Raw genomic sequence first — 19,814 nt, 5'->3', positions numbered from 1 at the left:
TTGTATGACCCTAGCACTGAGCAATATTGTACCTTCTCGAATGATGATGCCACAATACTAATTAGAAAATGATTGACTTTAATAATTGGCTTAGCTTCTGGTGTCATTATAAAGGGCAGTAATATTTGTCAGCACGGAAGGAAATAGTCAACAGGTCATGCTGCTTTACCAAGAAAGGCCTCTACCTGTCCTCTCTAGGCTTTCAAATATTAGCCAAAACATTGTCCTTCACCATAGTGCCTTTTTTAGGCAATGCCAAACTGAAAGTACTTCCAATGTAGCAAATCAAAACCAAGGAAATCTACATGTGTTTCTGCTCAATGTTATAAGTCTAAATAGGAAAATCACTACCTACAAGCTCTCCTCACCCTAGAGAATGCTGATGTCTGTGCAGTCACTGTGACATGGTTTAAAGATGACGATAGCACACCAGCAGTACAAGCTATAATGCCCTCCACACATTTAGCAGCTACTACAAAGACAGGGACAAAAGGTCGAGGTGTCTTGATTTACATCAAAAGTAAATATATCTCAAGGCTGGTCAAACAGGACAATACAACTGAACTTCACCACATTCAAATCGCCATATGCAAAATCCCATATCACTTTTTTGGAAATTATAGATCCCCTTCTATGATCCAGGAAACCCATAACATGTATTTAAGCTTAATGGAAATACTCTCCAGCGAACTCAATACCATATTAATTGGCACATTTGATTATACCATTATTAACTGGAAATCATATATGACACCAAATATGCTGGCACAGACATTTCTGGATTTTGTATGCACAAAATATCTGGATCAGACTGTCAATGTGACAACCAGGTGAGGAAACATACTGGATCTGGACTTCACTAGTATGGGATAGTGTAGTAATACCACCCAATTGCACACCTAAAGTACAAATGCAAACTAACAAAAAAGCAAAAAAATAAAACCCCAAAACCAAAAAACCCAAAAAAAAAGCAAAAACTAACTCTAACACTAACTTCAGATCCTTTCTCCTATTACTAGAAACCTAGCTATTATTCAATCTGAATAAAAAGTCTGAAATTAACCCTGAAATATACTGCTCAAATATAGTGGAACAATACACATCAATACCAAGCAATATAGAGTAATAAATACCAACACAGACCACCAACCTAAAACAAAAACAAAGCCAGCAACAAAAACAAAACCAAACAACATGAATTGAAAAAGTTTGAAAATATGCAAAACATGCTAAAAAATGAGAAATATAAAGCAGGATAAAAGAAAAAGATAAGAGCTAAAAAAACAACAAAACAAAAACAAAAAACAAATCAAATTTGGCAAACACTCAAATCAATCACCCCTCCTAGTCCAAACAACCATAAGGCCTTGCCTCCCACTCTCCCTCACCTCCCTCACCTCCTCCCTCCATCTATTCTCTCCCCTCCACTAATCTACTATCACAAATCATCAAATGCTGTTTCTAAGTCATCAATGCTGAAAACTGAATCAAGAGCCCATCCCATTCCCCCAATAGCTTCAAATAGCCTTGACCTTCTGTATATCAAGGTCCTGAACCATAGATTCTCCAGAAATTGCTATTTAAACAGAGAAGCCTAGCAAATGAGAACCCTAGAAGAGCAGCTCAGCAAAGGTGAGCCAGCCATTACCCCCAAACCAGAACCACACCACATTCATTGAAACCTATATAATTTAATTATGCTATAGAAATCACTATAACAAAAATAAACTAACTAACTAATTTTGAGAATCTGACAATTCTCTTTTTCAAAGGTCATGATGAATCATGAGGGTCCTGATGACTCAAACTTCTTTGAGAAGAAAAACAATGCAATCAATGGTAATAAAAAAGTTCACCAATGGTTCAATGGTTGGAATTTGAAATTTTACCCTCTCACTCTCAGGCATTTTGTCCAAACCCAAGAGGTTAATAAAAACTATGTGGTCTGGTGGGTGGGTAGCTGGCTGAAGGAAGGAGGACAGAAGAAGAAGAGAGGGGAATCCAAGTGGAGGCCAGAGGCCATTCATTCAAGGATTATCCCACAGGGGGGACAGTTCCTTTTTGTTATTTACTTCCATGAAGTCAAGGGGCTCTGCCTGACTAAATTGGCAGATGATTGCAAACTAGGAGTAGCCATAGAATCCCCCACTGACACTGAACCAGGAAGGGAAGACACAACAAATCGCATGTGTGTCAGGAGCATGGACTAAACTAATGCCCATAAAATGCATACTAGTATTCCTCAGAAAATCCATCATCATCATCATCCCCCCCCCCTTTTCCTGCTTTCTGGGGTGGGTCTGGGAATCATGTTAACTGTCACCATCTCTTGATTCAATGTCACACACTGCCTTTTTTTTTCAACTCATGCCTGACTGTCACAGATCTTCTTTCACACCTGGACATCCTTGTTTCCTCTTACCTTCTTCCTACATTCTTCACTAGATTGTCTTCTGCTTTTCTGCATATGTTTAGACCACCATAATCTGTTCTCACTGATCTTTTCCACAATTGGAGCTACTTTAGCTTCTGCACTTATGTCCTCATTTCTTCATCTGTCCGACAGAGTGCATCGTACCACCCTTCTTAGGAACTTCATTTCCATCATCTCTAGCTTGTCCATCTGCTCTGCCTTTACTGCCAAGGTTTCTGTGCTATATAGTAGTACTGGTCACACCACTGTCTTGTACACTTTACCTTTCAGCTTCTTTGGCATTCTTCTGTTATAGACTACATCTGACACTCTATGCCAGTTGGCTGCAGCCCCTCTGATTCTAGCTTTGACCTCTTCATTCAGACTTCCCTTCTCGTCAATCACTCCTCCCAGATACTTGAAGCTATTTACCTGTTCCACTATCTTCCCTTCTATCTCAATTCTCAGCTTCTTCTGATTTCCCTATTACCACTGTCTTATCTGTGCTTAGTTTCATCCCATGTGCCTTAAGTTTTGCATTCCATTGCTCTATATTTTGCTGGACTTCTTCGTCAGAGTCTGTCTGTAATGCCACATGATCTGCATACAGCAACTTTGTTGATATGTCCCCTCCAACCTGTTTGCTAATGTAGTCCATCATCAGTGTGAACAATAGTGGGCTCAGAGCTGAACCCTGGTGTTCACTCATTCCCAATGGAAACCCCACTTTGAGACCGAACATTGTTTGTACTTGAATCACTGAGTTCTTGTACATCACCTGCACTAATTATACCAATGTTTCTGGGACTTCGAACCACCACAGTACTGCCCACATCAGCTTCCTTGGGACCTTGTCATATGCTTTCTCCAAGTCTAGGAATACCCAGTTGGACTCTTTCCTCATCTCGAACTTCTTCTCAACTATCTGTCTCATTGCAAACATCGGGTAAGTTGTGCTGCATCCTGATCTGAATCCAAACTGCTCATCTTCCATCTTACATTCTATTACTGCATATCTGTTTATCAATCACCCTCTCTAAAACTTTTGTACATTGTGATAGGAGTTTGATTCCTATGTAATGCCCACAGTTGTGGATGTCCCCTTTGTTCTTGTACACTGGCACAAGGATGCTTATTCTCCAGTCATCTTGGATACGTCTTTCTCTCCACAATGCTATGAGTACCCTCAGGAGCCATTTCTGCCCTATCACTCCCAGCATCTTTATCATATCTGTTGTGACCTCATCTGAGTCTGCTGCTTTCCCTGACTTAATTTTCCTTAGTGTTAGTCTTACTTCTTCTAGGGTAGGCTTCTCTTCTTCACTCATTGCAGGCTGTTTCTGGGTCAGAACAGCTTCTGTGGGGTTTTCTTCATTCAGAAGCTGCTGGAAATACTCCTTCCATCTACCTTTGATGTCATGTGGACTGGTGAGCAGGTTGTTGCTGGCATCCCTTACGAAGGGTGTCTGACTATTTTCTTTATCTTTCTGTCTTTGCCTTGCAACCTGAAATAGTTTCTTTGTGTCACATAATAAGTGATATCTAGATGTTGGTAGAGTGCTTCTGATGCCCTATTCTTTGAAAATGCAACTCCTTTCTTAGCTTCTTTGTTAGCCAACCAGTATTCCGTCCTAGCCTGGTTGGTCATTTCTTTCTCCCACTTTTTCCTGCACTCCTTCTTTCTTTTGATGACTTCCTGGACTTCTGCATTCCACTACCAGCTTTCCTTATGTACCTTATTTCCATACCTGGCTTGGCCACATATCTGTTCTGTAGTTCTCACACATGCTGTTTTGAGGTGCTGCATTCTTCTTTGACTCCACCTATTTATTCCTCTTTTGGGGGTGCTAGAGCCCTGAGTAATTCCTTGAACTGCTTTATTTTCACTTCAGTCAACTTCTAGGTCTTCAGCCTAGTCTCTGTTTACCTTAGAGCCTTCTCTGACCACTGCTTGCAGCTGCTTGTGGCAACCAGTGGTTTATGCTCTGGACTGAGTGTTTCATTGGGGATGATTTTGCAATAGTTGATTCTTCCCCAGTGCCTTTTCCTCACCAGGAGGAAGTCTATCTGAGTTGCATGCTGGCCACTTTTGTATGTGATCTTGTGACTGCCTCTTGTTCTGAACCATGTGTTGGCTACTATCAAGCCATTTGGTAGACAAAGGTGTAGAATGGCTTCTCCTTTATTCCTGTGGCCCCACCCATGTGGACCCAGGCAGCCCTTGTTTCTGTTCTGTCTGTCCCAAAATGTTTATTCAAGTCACCCATTAACAACACCAATTCATGTTGCGCTGCTTTATCCAGTAGGCCCTGTAACTGCTGAATGAATGCACTCTTTTCATCACTATCACAACCCTGCAGTGGGGCATATGCTGAGATTATGAATATTGCCTATCATTACACTGGATTCTGATTGCCATGAGTCTGTCACTAATTCTGATGATATCCCTCACTGCCTTCTGAAGCCTGTCTCTCACCACAGTTCCCACACACTTTCTAGCCTGCCCCCCTCCTGAGTAGAAGACTCTGGATCCCAAGCCAAGAGACTTTGCTGCACTGCAATTCCATCTTGCCTCTTGGATATATAGAATGTCCTGCCTCCTCCCTATCATCATGTCATGCACTTCCAAGCTGTATCCCATCAGTGAACCCTTATTAAGTGTAGCAATTCTTAGTTCATGTTTGGCAGGTTGATTGGTTTTATGTCCAGCTTTCACTCAACAGAGCTATCCCAGATAACCTAGACTGGGCAACTAGACACTAGCCAGACAGTAGCTTATTGACTCAGGACTGCTGGGCTTTATGGTGGCACACAATGGTCAATAGGAGCACATACACCCCTCCCACCATTAGCATGGGTACCTGGTGTAGACTGAACTAGGCCGGGTCCTCAACCCACTTATCACTGGTAACTACCCATGCCCATTTGGCATCATGAGTCAACATGACTGAATCACCTAGAGCCATATTTTATACCATCGAGTGGCTAGCCCTTCAGGAAATCATCCACCCCTGGTAGCTATCATATTGACAATACACCCCTAAGAGCTGACCCAATAGTCAGGGACTTGGAGACACACATAAAACAGTAATCTAGCCTTTGGCCATCACATGTCTAGTATTGAAGAAAACAGTCTATGTTGTTTAACTAATAAACAATGGTATGGCGTCTAGGTCCAAGTAGGTAATTGTTTTACTGTATTCAGCATTCATCAGGGAATAAAATGTAAATTTCTTTCTGAGTTCCTGCTACCAAGTTCACATCTTTCATGCCAAATATTTTTATAAACCTCTTCAGAAATCTACCCTCTACATCCTCACTTTTGCAAATCAAGTTCCAGCTCCCATCTATAAGAAATATTCTGTGCTGAAAGCTGAAAATTTCTCCCACAAAATTCTTAAGCTCCATAATAGCAGTTTGGGGTAGAATAAATAAATGCCAGTGTAATCTTCCTCCCTTGCCAGTAGCCCCTTATTGCCACAAACTTACATTATCTTTTTTCTCTTCTATCACTATTGGAGCTCCTCTAGTAATTAGTATAATTATTCTCCTTCTTCCTTTGCCTGATATTCTGCTGAATATACATCCTGAAATCCTTTCTTTATCAAATTCCCATGCTCATTTCTTTCCATGTGTGTCTCCTGTAGCATTGCTATTTGCACTGTCCATTTCTTAATATACTTGAATATTCTTATCTTCTTGTCTAAATCTGTGAGGCCACCAACATTCCAAAATAATATGAACAGTGTAGCCAATATGATAAGAAGTTATTATTCCCACCTATTATATATGACAGCTTTTTAAAATGTCTATTTCCAACATTTTGTGTTACATGAAGTCACTAATACTTGTCAGGTTAATCTTTTATACAGTTGTTCCTTGTCATCTCCATTTAAGCCTATGTCACATTTTACAAGACATTTTTTCAATAAGAGCCCTCAAACAAACACAATCCAACACACCCCAGAGCACCACCATAATATATTAATTTAAAACAAACACACAAACTATGTACATCTTCAAATAACACTCATGACATGAATAATTGTCCTAAATTGACAGCTGCAACTTAAAATTAAGGTTGTCCATACTAATATGCGTGTTACAACATGTACTCCTACTTGCACTAATTGCTGTCTGTTCTTGTCATATCTCTATTTCCCTCCCATGTTTAGAAAACAGTGGGAATGCTTCCAGAAAGAATTAACTTTTACCCTTCAAAATGTGCACTGGCCATCTTTAAAATGATAACTGTTCTAGTAAATGTATTGAGGGATTTAGCTAGCAGAAAGTCTGCATTCTCTTATTCACTTCCAATAATTTCAAACGTTATAAGCTGCTTGCCCTTATGCATTTTAATTTTACATTTCCTTAGCAAAAGATGTTCAAACTTGGAATTTATTGCCTGCATCTGTAGTCAACTTGTGTCCATGGAAACATAAGAACAGAATGTACAACTGTCCTCATCTGCAGATTTCTCAACTCACACTGAACATTTATTTGCTAAAGCAAAACATTTTATTGCATTAACAGTGTTCTCTTATTTTTAAAGCAAACAGAAAACGTGTTTTAAAATTAAGTCAAAGACATTTGTCCAGATGTTCACCGAAGAAAAAGTAAAAGAAAACATCTCATCTTTACATATATTATAATCAGTACAATTTTACATACTGTACCCCTACCCAATAGTCCAGGATTACAGCATATCAACTTAAACATACTTTTTAGGTACCTCTGACTACCTACTTCAAAAATATGCTTTACTATATAAAATACAAGTTATAACATTAAATGTTTTATACAAATACCATTAAGAATAAACTTGTTTTCTTTTCGGTGTCCTTCCAAACATTAATGAAATGAAATGGTGGTATATGCTATTCGGCCCATACACAAGTTTAATAAAGTCCACAGAAGTTTAATCTTTCTCAGCCAATTTTTCTTGTAAAGCCATATTTTACAAATGTGATTCATGCTTAATAGTTCCTCATTTAGTCACTAATTTCAGTGCTGCTGATCTTCTTCTCATTCATCTCTATCTCCCAAGACCAGACTCTGGTTCAAACCCAGGGCACTCCTGACCCCTGTGCTTTTTCTGTCTCTCAAGCCTTTTCCTTTGGAACATTGGAAAAGTTTTCACGGGAAAAGTCTATGTCATTTTATAATTAGAAGAATGAGAAGCAGAATGTCCATATGCTTGATGTCTCACTTTCTGCTGGAAAAACATTTGTACTTCATCCTTAACCTGTTCTGTATCAAAAAAAGTCTTTCATCCTCCAGGAAAAAATATTCTGAAGACAGATGGATACAATAACTTGAAACTCACACCTGCCTCTTAACATTCTCTCAGTACTAGGATAAATTTGCTTCTCTTCTGTCTGGTGTACAGTGAATAATCATTTTCGACAAATAATCTACTATCTCCAGTTTTTAAAACTCTATCCTTCTGCCACAGTTTTGTCAGATTCAGCTCTTTCTTTTGGTAAGGTTGCATCTTTACTAACACAGATCATGGCTGCTTTCGCATGGCCATGTTTGAGTCATACACAAAATGTGCCTTTTCAATTAACAAATTCTGCTGTGGAATACCACTTCAAATGCTTATCTGTGCTTTCATAAAGTTATTAGAGTGTGTTTCTTCCAGTTTCACTGGTACAGCAGAAAATATCAGGTTTTCTGTGCATGCTCTGTCCTCTAACTCTACCATTTTTTTTAAATAGTGTTTCTTGAGAAGTCTCATACTCAACCAACCAGCCTTTTCTTCATTTTGACCTCTGTTTTTTGCAGTTTTGTCAGTTCATCTGAATAGCTGCTTAACTCATTCCCTCCAATACAGGTCTGGAAGTTTGCACTGTAACTTCCAATAGGTGGAGCATTAGCTTTTTGTTAGAAACAATTTATGGTCTCACACTTCAAACAAATCTTCATATCTCTAAAGAAGTGTAAATGGCAAACTTTGCAACACAAACTATAATTATAGTAACAGTGTTCTTTAGGTACTAGGTGAAAAAAAATGGATTTTATAAGTTACAGCAATAAAATAATGTAAATAAAACATTTTTGAGTTTGGTTATTACTGTAGCAAATTTAGATGCAGAATGTTAAGTAAAAATTACAATATATGGAACAGTTGTGATTTTTAAAATAGATAGCGGGGCAAGGTTACTATGCTATTATGTGCTTCCCACAGAAGTTTCCTGAAGCTTCTGCATCTGCATGAGGCAAATACTGAAAATGAAGCCCTGCAGGCAAACTCAAGTGCAGTGGTAAATGTTTAGCCATGTCTGGGTTGAAGGGGTGCAAGTTTCAGTTTTGGGTATGTGTGTGTGAGAGATGGTTGAGGCATAAATAAATTTACTCAGCAGACCTGTGATAAATAAAACTGACTTAATTACGAGAAGAAGAAATGAAGTTAGTTCAAATACGTTTGGTGATTTCAGCCTACTTGAATTCAGTCTGTAAGAAAAAAAGTAAAACTGAATGCTTTTCTATTCACTTTAACTACTCTGAGAAAGATGCCATTTATTTTCTTGTCCAAAGTATCGGCAAAACTGAAATGAGTGTAGAACCTTAGCATTATAGAAAGTTGACTGAACCAAGAGAAGCACTCATATGGTCCCAGTAATTACAAAGAATGGTTAAGGAAGAATCTATCCTGACCTGGACATGCTCAGTCATGCCATGACATATGAAAGGATCATATTACCCACTTTAGAAGACAGGAAACCCAAGTTAGTTAACGTCAAAGTTTTCTATTCTAGATGTTTCCAATGGTTTCTGTCAAATATAGCATTAGACTAAGAGTGTAAAATTATTGATTTGCTTAAGGGCCTAGATGGTGTTGATGTTATGTTTGAATAACATCCTGTGGTTTGATAAAAAAGCAAATGCATGATCTCAGGTTTGAAGCAGTACTGTAGATGGTCAAAGATTCAGGTTTTAAGTGTAATCAAGACTGATGCGGTTTTAATAAATCAGAACTTCACTATTTAGAGTATTACATAAACACACGTGGTATCAAACCAGATACAAACAAGATCCAGACAATGACTGAGTTCCAAATTCCATTATGTGTAACTGAAAAGAGGAGACCCTAAGCACAATCAACTTTTTGTGCACTTGTGTATTAGCTCTCTTCAGAATCTTATAGACTTTAAAAAATAATGTTTAAAAATATGCCATTGTCTTGGGGACATGGTGAAGCCTAGAATTTCACTAAAATAAAAGAAATGCTTAAACAGCTCCAGTATGAGCATAACAAGGTAACACTGAGCAGATAATAGTAAGTGCAGATGCCAGTAGCTACAGCCTTGGTGCAGTGTGTCTCTGGCAACATGAAAAAGTTTTGCATTCTGTACAATGTTTTATCAGAATGTCAGCATACACTAAACAGAGTTAATCTCATACTGAAAAAGAACCCCATGCAAGTGTGCTGGCATGTGCAATGTTCCTCAGACACCTATTATGCCTCAAAAGCTCAATACTTTCCATCATCAGATTGACCATCAAAAGCTAATTATTTTGATTAATTCATACAATTTTGACAAAGTGGCACCAAGGTGCGAGAGACTGCTGAAAGAAAATAGTAAGGTGAGAAAAAATTGTTATAAAGACCCCCACCATGCCTTTAACAAACGACATCACGGTTCCACCTTCTGCATCACCGTACTAATGCGTGCAAACTTTAACATTGCCCCTTACCCAAACCCTAACCCTTACATTAGAAAATCATTTCTGCAACACAACCACAACACAATACACAGACACACTCTACATACAACATTAAATCCTTCCCCTTACATAGCCCTTTCTGCAGCCCTAACCATCAAATATTTGCATATACAATTGCAACTACAATACTCAGTGCAAAATCTGCAAAAGTCAAATGCTGAAACTTTATAATGCTGAACTTAAAATACATATTAAACGCATATACATGTACTACATATGTGCATTGCACCAGAGCATAGCCAGTTGATAAAGAATATAATTCACTTATTAAAGAAACTTGGAAATGAGCTTTAACTTGGGTCATGGATGGGTGTTGGTAAGTGGGTATGGACTGGTGTAATGGATAAAGTCGCAGACACAAGGTACAGTGTTTGATTTCTCACCTTTGGAAGTGAAATTGGCTAGGCTTATAATGTCCCATTAAGGCAGTTAGCCTAGTAATTAGCTATGAACTTATGAGCTATAGTAATTAGCTATGAACTTATGAGCTATGTGTGGGAATACCTTCATTTCTTTACACATGTGGTTGAGTAGGTATTTTAATTTCAATATTTTAAAATTTCAGCATTTCGACATTTCAACATTGCACATTCAGTATTGTAACTTTCAGTACATTGCTTCTCAATAAGTTGACATGGACCTTATATACATGTACACACACCCACACACACACACAAACACACACACACATGCATACACACACAGATAATTTTTTCATGTCAGTCACAGTGATACTTTTATACTAAATTGAAGTTTTTCAAGGTTTTGCTGGAATACAGCTTAATTTATATATATATATATATATAGGTTTACTATCACAATGCCGACGTGCACTTGCACGGCTATGAAGTATTCGAACAACAGATGTTCGAATACTCCATATTTCAGCAGGTGATGTGAGCGAACGTTACCATTGCGAATGGACTGTGCATTCACAATTCTAACGTTCGCTCATGTGAGGGGATCGCGGTACAGTGCGGTTAGGGAAATACATCCCTTTCCTCACTGTAGTGCGATCTCGGAGTTGGAATATTAAGTTGGGGGTGTGGGGGGCACAGCCCCCCTACATAACTGTGTGTTTAGGCTCGTTAGGTAGGTAGTTACGGGATGGGTGGGAGTGCTGTGTATTGCCGAAAATGTCGCGAGCGACATTTTCGACAATACACAGCTGTTTTCGACATTAGGACAAATCGGAAATGTTCATTTCTGATGTATAAATTCGAAAATGCAGACACGTTTTGTTCTGATTTTTGAATTTATGATAGTAAACCATATATATATATATATATATATATATATATATATATATCGATATATATAGATAGATATATATGTAGATACATAGATAGAGAGAGAGAGAAAGATAATTTGTTCATGCACCTCATTTATGACAACACGTTTTATTCAAGGGGTGCTGCAATGCCTTTCTGAATCCTGAATCACTTGCCATGTTTAACTATACTGTAGATTTATTTTAAATTGCATTCTTGAATTGGACATGAGAATGCATAATATGCACAGAAGACCACTTGGTTAACACAACTGTATACATACAGAAACATTGCAAAGTTTATTTTTCTAGCTGAATAAAACAGAACTCTGTGAAATACATACCCTTCTTTTTGAGTTGAGTATGCCCATTTCGACATCATTGTCACAGGTTTTGGTCTTTATTTTACAGAGGTTACTTAAGAATATTTTGGCTTTTACTGCAAAGTAATAAAATGATTTGGGACTTGGCACCAGATTGAATGGTGCAGGCAGGGTTCTTCCTTCGTCAAAGTAAGATAACCATAACTTTGCTCGCGCAAACTTCCATTCCACGTCTGCATCTTCCTGTAGATTAAAACAGACTCAAGGTTATAAATGTCATAACCTGAATATCTTCAACTACACCTATCACATTATGTGAAAAAGTGTACAAATCTTAAATATATTAAAGTAATTGCAATATGGTAAAATATTAACAGATGAAGAAATAAAAACATATAATTACATTCTGAGTCCACTACAGTTGTTCACATTCTAAGAGCTTGCAACATACTTGCTGTCTGTCACTTGCTCTAAATGGCAAGTATCCTAGTTCCCACTAGTTCATTTCTATTTAATTACCATGCCCTTCTATCACCTGATCAAACTGAATTGCATAGCCCTAAGAAAGCCATAACTCTGACCTTAAAACTCCCACCTAGTCCCTAACCCTAACCATAGCATTCCCTCCCACTTTCTAACTCTAAAGTCCCTGATTGCTACATGAACCAAAATTTCTACATACCTCTCTGTAAACCTAATCTCAGCTCCAGCATCCTAGTCCATTAACTCCTCTTCCACTCCCTAAATCTAAAGTACCCAATCACTTCCTAATCCTAAACTCTCCCATGCTCTCGAGTAACTCTAAAACTTCCCCAACTATATAAATCTAAAATACCTCTCCCACACCCAAACCAAAAGTACACAATTATTCCCTCACCCTAAACTCCCCTCTCTAGCCATGAAGTCCCCCTTCCATAAAGATAAATCCCATGCATGATTGCTGCCTGAAACCCTATGATCCCACCCCTTCTGATTCCCTTCATGTTGCTGCCACACTACTTTGGTAAGCGTCAGTGTTCAGGCATGAAGAGCAGCTGCACTCACTCTGTACAACTACCATATCTTGCCCAAACATGTCGTCAGGTTTGAGCTTGAGTGGTGGCTCATGTGAAATACAAGATGCCCAAGACACTAGCTGAAAGACATTGGTCTTCACACACCTGAGACTTAGGTGCTTGTTGTAGACCTTACAATTTCATGTAGGAATACTCAATGATTTTGTATCAATGTATATTTGAGAACTCAATGGATATCAATGTCTAAGGATTCCATTTCAGCTCTTAAGCAAGTGAATATAAAAAATATTTTTCCTGTGTGATTTTCTTTTCAGAAAGTAATGAAACTCTTCTGAGTAAAGGAAATTGTTTACTTAAGAAATGCCCTGTGCATACTTGTTCATCAAGGTTACAATCATATTCATTTAGCTTTTTCAATGCCAGCAGGACCGGCCTTTGATGAACTGGTGGTACCCTAGACAAAACTTCTCCACAGTGTCCCCCATCTCCAACCTGTGCCCCCATACTGTTCTACCTACACCATCCAGATTACTGGAAAAGTGTTCCTGCTAGAGCAGCACCCTAGGCGGCCACCTAGTTGGCCTATGCCTAAGGCCGGCTATGAATGCCAGCATATCACGTAAAAGGAAAGCATTCCTCCCTTGAAACTTTTTTGCCATCTGGTCAGTTGATTCATAGAGCATCAGTAGTGGATGCATTTAAAAGTCTATTGACAAACTCAATTCATCATTTGCAAATACCCAGAACAATAAAGAACCCATTTTTTTCCACCAAGACATAATAAGCACTGCCATATTTGCAGAAAAAATGTTGTGATCCTCATTTCTACTTGCAAGTTACAAAGCAAATTTCATAACATTTATCTGAAAATAGGTAAGATTTGCTTAAGTATTCTTTAAAGAAGAAAGAACTATAAGAAACCACATAGCTTACAATAAGGGCTGTGGTAGAGGTGTATAGGTGATATTCATCAGTTACATGAAGAGGCAGATTTTAGGAATGATATCAATTGCATGAATAATGCAAAGGTGTCACAGCCGACTTAGGAGCAAATTGTATAACATGCTACACAAATAGTATTTACTGTAGACATATGTGTATTGCTTATTTTAGTGAAATGCATACCTCTGCCTGTGTACATACCTAATATGCTTAATTTCTCTTTTTATTTACAGAAGAAAAAAGACACATTACCTTGCACATGTTGTCTTATTAACTTATTTTCTCACACATTACATGTCTGCACATCTTGCTCATTTTCTGGCTTTGTATTAAGTGTAAAAGAGGACAAATGGAAACATCTCAAGGGCAGCTTTCTGAAACGTGGCAAACCAAGTAGCCAGACTTGTCAAGGTGCTCCAAATATTTCTCTACTCTCATATCCAAGGGAATTTACTTTCAAAATGTAATCAATTTACTGTCTTAAAATAGTTATACTTATGAGGTCTGAGTCATGTAGGATAAACTCAAACTACAACCCTCTATTTTAAATGTCAAAGCTCTTTATGGAAGCTGAAATAAACATGTCTGTCAACACATATGTGAAGAGCATCCTTCATATAACACTGTTAAGATTATTGAACATATATCTGCTTGCCTTAAGCCAGTCAAGATTCTTAGGTTTTTGTTGTCAGTATGATATGAAAGTCACCTGGCCCAGAAATCATACACATCCAGTACTTTTTAGCATTTTGTGGATATTTATTTGGCTTATATTCAAAAAAGGATTTTGCCTTTGGCACTAAAATAATCTTTGGGATTCAATAAACTCAATGTAGGCTTAATACGAAGGCTACATGGAGTTTATGTTTCTGCCTGGTGAGCAGCAGTGCTAATTACGTATGCATGCTGCACACTGCGTTTAAATGTAAACAAGTACACTTTCATGGCCAGCAACAGTGTTGCCTGCCAGGAAACCATGTATAGCAACAGGGACACCAGCAGTCATGTAAATATGTTTTACCTACAGGCAAACTAGGTCTGCATGATTGCGCACTATGCCAAAATGATTAACAGGGTTATTATTAAAGCAATGTGCATATTTCCAACACATTACATGAAAGTGTATACAGTGCAGAGTATTGTGGAAACCTGTGTCAGGCATACTGAATAAAAGCTGAGTAAATGATCAGTAAGGGTACATAGACTGGATTATAAATAAATAGTCAGGGGAAGTGTGTATATTGAAAAGGGACAGACAGATGAATTGTAGGGAATGAACATAGTAGAAGACGACAGGTGAAACATGGTAATGTACAGCACATGAGAGCATGTCAATGAAGACAGTGCTAGCATGAACACTAATCACATATCGACATAACACAGTATGGACTGCATAGTTATTGTATATTATGTGACTGTCACACAAGGTGACATATCACTGGAGCAGACACTTTGTGATATAAGCATCCTGACATGAACAAGGGACATGACAGGATATGTACCCAAAGAGTGGCGTACAGCAACAGTGGTCCCTCTCCACAAAGGTGGTGCCTCAACAGATCCTGGAAACTATCGCCCCGTAAGTCTCACTAGCTTGGTCTGCAAAGCTATGGAAAGGATCATCATGGACCTTATAAATAAAGATATTGGAGACCTACAGACACTGGATCCTACCCAGTTCGGCTTTGTTAAGGGCAGATCCTGCCTCTTAAACCTGGTCGATTTCTTTGAAACAGTTACCAAGGCCATTGACAAGGGGAAGGTTGTCCACACAGCCTACCTGGACCTCGCAAAAGCCTTCGATACAATACCCCACTCGGGCATTGTAGATAAGCTCACCAGCTTAAATATAAACCCCTATGTCACTAGATGGGTTGCAAACTGGCTCAAGGACAGAACCCACATGGTTAGAATAGCTGGAGCCATGTCAGACTCCAAACCAGTTACAAGTGGCATTCCACAAGGCTCAGTCCTGGGACCTCTCTTGTTCGGTATATATTTCTCGGAGGTACAGGCCAACATGGAAGGACTGTGGCTGACCAAGTTCGCAGATGACTGCAAACTGGGCACCATAATAGACTCTCCAGCTGACACAAGCATCCTCCAAAAGGGCCTCATAGAAACAGACAACTGGTGCCAGAGCCATGGCCTCAAGCTAAATGCCAAAAAGTGTATAGTCATCCCCTTTGGCAAAAACAAAGTGCCTACAAATTACCACATAGGTGGTAATCCATTAAGTACAGAAGAAGTAATTAGGGACCTGGGGACCCAAGTTGATAGCAATTTCTCATTTGACAACCACGTGGCCAAAATGGTTAGAAAAACATTTTATATAGCCCACCTAATCATGAAGGGATTCACATCTAGATCAGGGGAAGTCATCATGCCTCTTTACTCATCCCTCATCAGGCCCATAATTGAGTACAATGTCCCTTTTGGGATGTACCTTACCAGACACCTGCAGCAACTGGAAAGACCCCAAAAGTACCTCACCAAGAGGATCAAGGGGCTCAAACAGATGCCGTATGCTGCCCGGTTAAAGAAACTCCAGCTCTACTCAGTGGCATGCCGCCTGCTCAGAGGCGATCTGTGCCTGACGTATAAAGCCATGTCCAACCTGGAATTAATGGACATGCTGCACCTCAGAAAATCCAAATCCCATCGAGCTACGCTCGAGGGACTTGAACCTCAGCACTGAAATAAATAGGACATGCTGGAGGGACAGATTCATAACCCAGAGGCTCCCTTCACTCTGGAATAAAATCCCAGTCCAGGTTAGGCAGAGTCCTTCATTGACTCTCTTCAAGAGGAATCTTGATGAGTGGATGGGAGATCATAGGTTTACCCCGGGTATCACTTCTGTGTCACTGTTAGACAGAGGCACAGTATACTAACCTCGAAACAGGGCATAGCAAAATTAATTTAAAATGGGTGGCGAAAGCCATACACACTCTGGCTTGGCTTATAAATGCCCTAGGGCAGATAGCCTAGTATGAACCTATGAACCTATGACATATATCAGGGATGGTATATACAATAAGGATTATATCATATTATGAAGCTGTGCAAAATGAGTTGCCTGAATATGAATGTAATTTCAGTGCAGGTCTCAACCAAGTGGAACACATTGTAACAGGCACATGAACAACAGTAGACAGAAGCATGCACAATCATGGACAAAATCAGAATAATACGACCAGTAGGCCCATGTTTTTGACATAACATATTTGATTGTGAGTGATCATAGATGGCTCTGCAGGAACACACCTGTCCAGCAATTATGATTCATCAGCAATCTATGGGGGAATCAAGCACAACTCCCTCAAAATGTAACATCTGCTGGAGATGTTTGAAGGGACACTGTTATGCCTGTTTTAGAAATAATGAGCAATTCTGGCTAGTTGAAAGGTATGCATACCACTTGGTCTACCCATAGCGGTGCGTTGTATATATTGATATTATCTTGTGTATTTGCATTCATAATGGAACTAATCCTATCCATGAGTTTTCTTTGTCTATCATGTCCCCATGTCTGGGCATCAATCCTTTGTGTGTGTTGATACTGTATGCATTGTACTAATACCACACTTGGATTCAATGATTGTCCACAAATTGCAGTCCTCCACAAAACTGGTCAGAAAAAGGATGTGTAAGTCATTTCTGATGTAAGTATGGGACTTAAATAATGGACAGAAAAGGGCCTAGCACAGAGCTCTGAGGTAAAGTACTGGTCACTGGACTCTGGATAGAGGTGACTTCACACACTGCAACATATTTCTCTGTCACGCATGTGTTCCAGTTGTCTACACACTTGGTGTAGGTGTATATGGCCATTTGTGACAGTTTCTCTGTAATACCTGACTGTTGATTTGTGTCAAATGCCTTGACCAGATCAAGTTACACAGAATGATAGTGTTTTTTCATCATGCATGCCCTCGGTATCCTTCTTGAAGACAGTGAACAGATGTAACAGACAGGATGTAGCCTGAAGAAATCAAAAGTGGGTTTAGTACTCTGTTGGGATATTACATGTGGCCTTTTAGAGAAGGTTCACAATGACTTCTTGGTCTACCTCACAGGTGAGGAGAGTCAGGCTGCATCTATGACTCCATGCATTAGGTGATGGTCCCCTCGAGTCAGAAGGATGCAAGCTGCTGTACCACCATCCATGGGAACATAGGCTATGTGGAGACTGTGCTAAAGTATGGATCCAATTGTGTCTTATAGGTCAGGTTTTAAGTCACACTATAAGCAACCGTTCATGTTGTCAGGGCCCATTGCTTCTGTTTTATTAGCTGAAGAGAGCGCACAGATGTGCTGCCCTACTGAGAATTAAAAAATGACTAATGTTTCTATGTATGCTTTGGCTGATGGCCAGTGGGAACAGGGTGGTGACATGTGAGACAAACTGTCAGCTAACAGATTGCCTATGTCCTCTGGGTGAGTATGTCTGCTGACATCCACACACAGGTCTGTGCTTAGTTGTGTATTACACTTAACATTTCATATATATTGAAATAAATGATTTATGACAAGACCTCCATACAGCCTTGGTCATTCATCACATTCCACCAACTGTTGTTATGCACACAGTTGTACAACTGTAACAGTATCAAGTACTTATATCACTTGCACAACACATTCTATATGTGTTTCACCGGCAAGCTGTGTTTGACCTGCCTAATGTCATGTCAGGACACATTAGAGATCAGCTTGTTTGTGACTCATGCAGAACATTTCCTGACACAAATGCTAATAGTCAAACAATGGTGCTGCTGATGACCTCAATAATCCTTGGGTGTAGCAACACAACTGCACATACAATGAATTCCATAAGGCTGCAATTGCATCAAAATATGTGATACATTGCTTGAGTATATCACAGTATAACAACCATGTGTATGAGACAAAATGTATTTGTCCATGCAATCAATGTGAGTTGATATTGATGTCAGTCACAGAACATTTAATGATGGTATGTAGACACATGCACACCTGTGCCATACTGCAAGTGCCACTGATGGCAGAATGAGAACTATGTAGAAGGCCAATCTGCTCCACTAAAAAAACATATGTCTTAATACACCAGCAATATACATAACTGTGTTTCATAACATGTCAACAGTTCTCAGGGGGGTATATTACTACAGCTGTTATAGAAGGATCATGTACTACAGTGGCATCAATAGCCATTAATAAATTAGCTAATTTCACAGATTTTTAAGACCCTTTTGAAGCCATACTGTATATCCACACTTCAATATAGCACATGTCAATGACAGCAATATTGAAATGTCATGCATTCATAGGGTCATAGGACATTATTAGGCTAATGGCCAACATCATGTGACATCCTAGCCATTATTATACCATGTAAACAAAATCCCTATAGCTATATTATGGAAGGTAGTAAGCCTATTGTGCGTATTTTTATACTTGTTTGATTGCATTGCATCCTGGCACTGTCCATATGAGACATGCGTGCCACACCATGACAGAAGTAGCAATCACACATACAGTGGTTTTGACATGGCTTGCAGAGGGTCATGGAAGGACTCTGCTTCATGATGTGTCTATACATATTTTATATGACGACCTTCTCCATTCCTCTGTAGGAAGGATGTCATATGGCCAGTGGAAAAAGGAGAATTGTAGATGGATAGGGCTACTTGAAAGGTTTTCCAAGTAGTAGTGCAATGAAAAATGATTTCAAATAGCATACAATGGCCATAACATACCACCACACACACACAAACAGCAGTAAACTTGGCCTGATTTGAACATTACACTTGTATAGGTATAGAATATAAATGCCATGCAATGTCATAGTAGCAACACCACATATGTCGGACTGTACTTTATGGAGTATGATGGCATCATTGTCTACTGAGGATAACATGTTGGGAGGAGTGTAGGACACGGATGTGGAGACACATCCCCTATGTAAAATTTTCTCAAAAGTAATAGGTGCATGTACAGACATGCAAGTCACCTGCTGACAGACTGAAACCCCTATATGTGTAGGTAAAGTAGTTTACAAACACAGTAGTTAATGTTACTGCCATAGCACAGGTTTGTCTTGAGTGTTGTCAGAGTGCATGTTAAACAGGATGACATCA

At 39.1% G+C, this 19,814-nt stretch overlaps 1 protein-coding gene across 1 annotated transcript in view; it reads right to left on the bottom strand.

The window, feature by feature from the left end:
* LOC122799862 (short transient receptor potential channel 7-like) overlaps positions 1 to 19,814 on the bottom strand; it is a 1,065,642-nt gene that overhangs the window by 133,735 nt on the left and 912,093 nt on the right. Inside the window, exon 6 of the mRNA XM_044069215.1 lies at positions 11,759 to 11,980. Within this exon, the coding sequence (XP_043925150.1) occupies positions 11,759 to 11,980 (222 nt within the window). The remainder of the gene's footprint in view (positions 1 to 11,758; positions 11,981 to 19,814) is intronic.

The sequence above is a fragment of the Protopterus annectens genome, chromosome 4.part0, assembly GCF_019279795.1.
Source record: "Protopterus annectens isolate FY-2018-M chromosome 4.part0, PAN1.0, whole genome shotgun sequence".
NCBI classification, from domain to species: Eukaryota; Metazoa; Chordata; order Ceratodontiformes; family Protopteridae; genus Protopterus; species Protopterus annectens.
The sequence above is the reverse complement of the archived record's forward strand: the minus strand, read 5'-3'. Positions and strand labels throughout refer to the sequence as shown.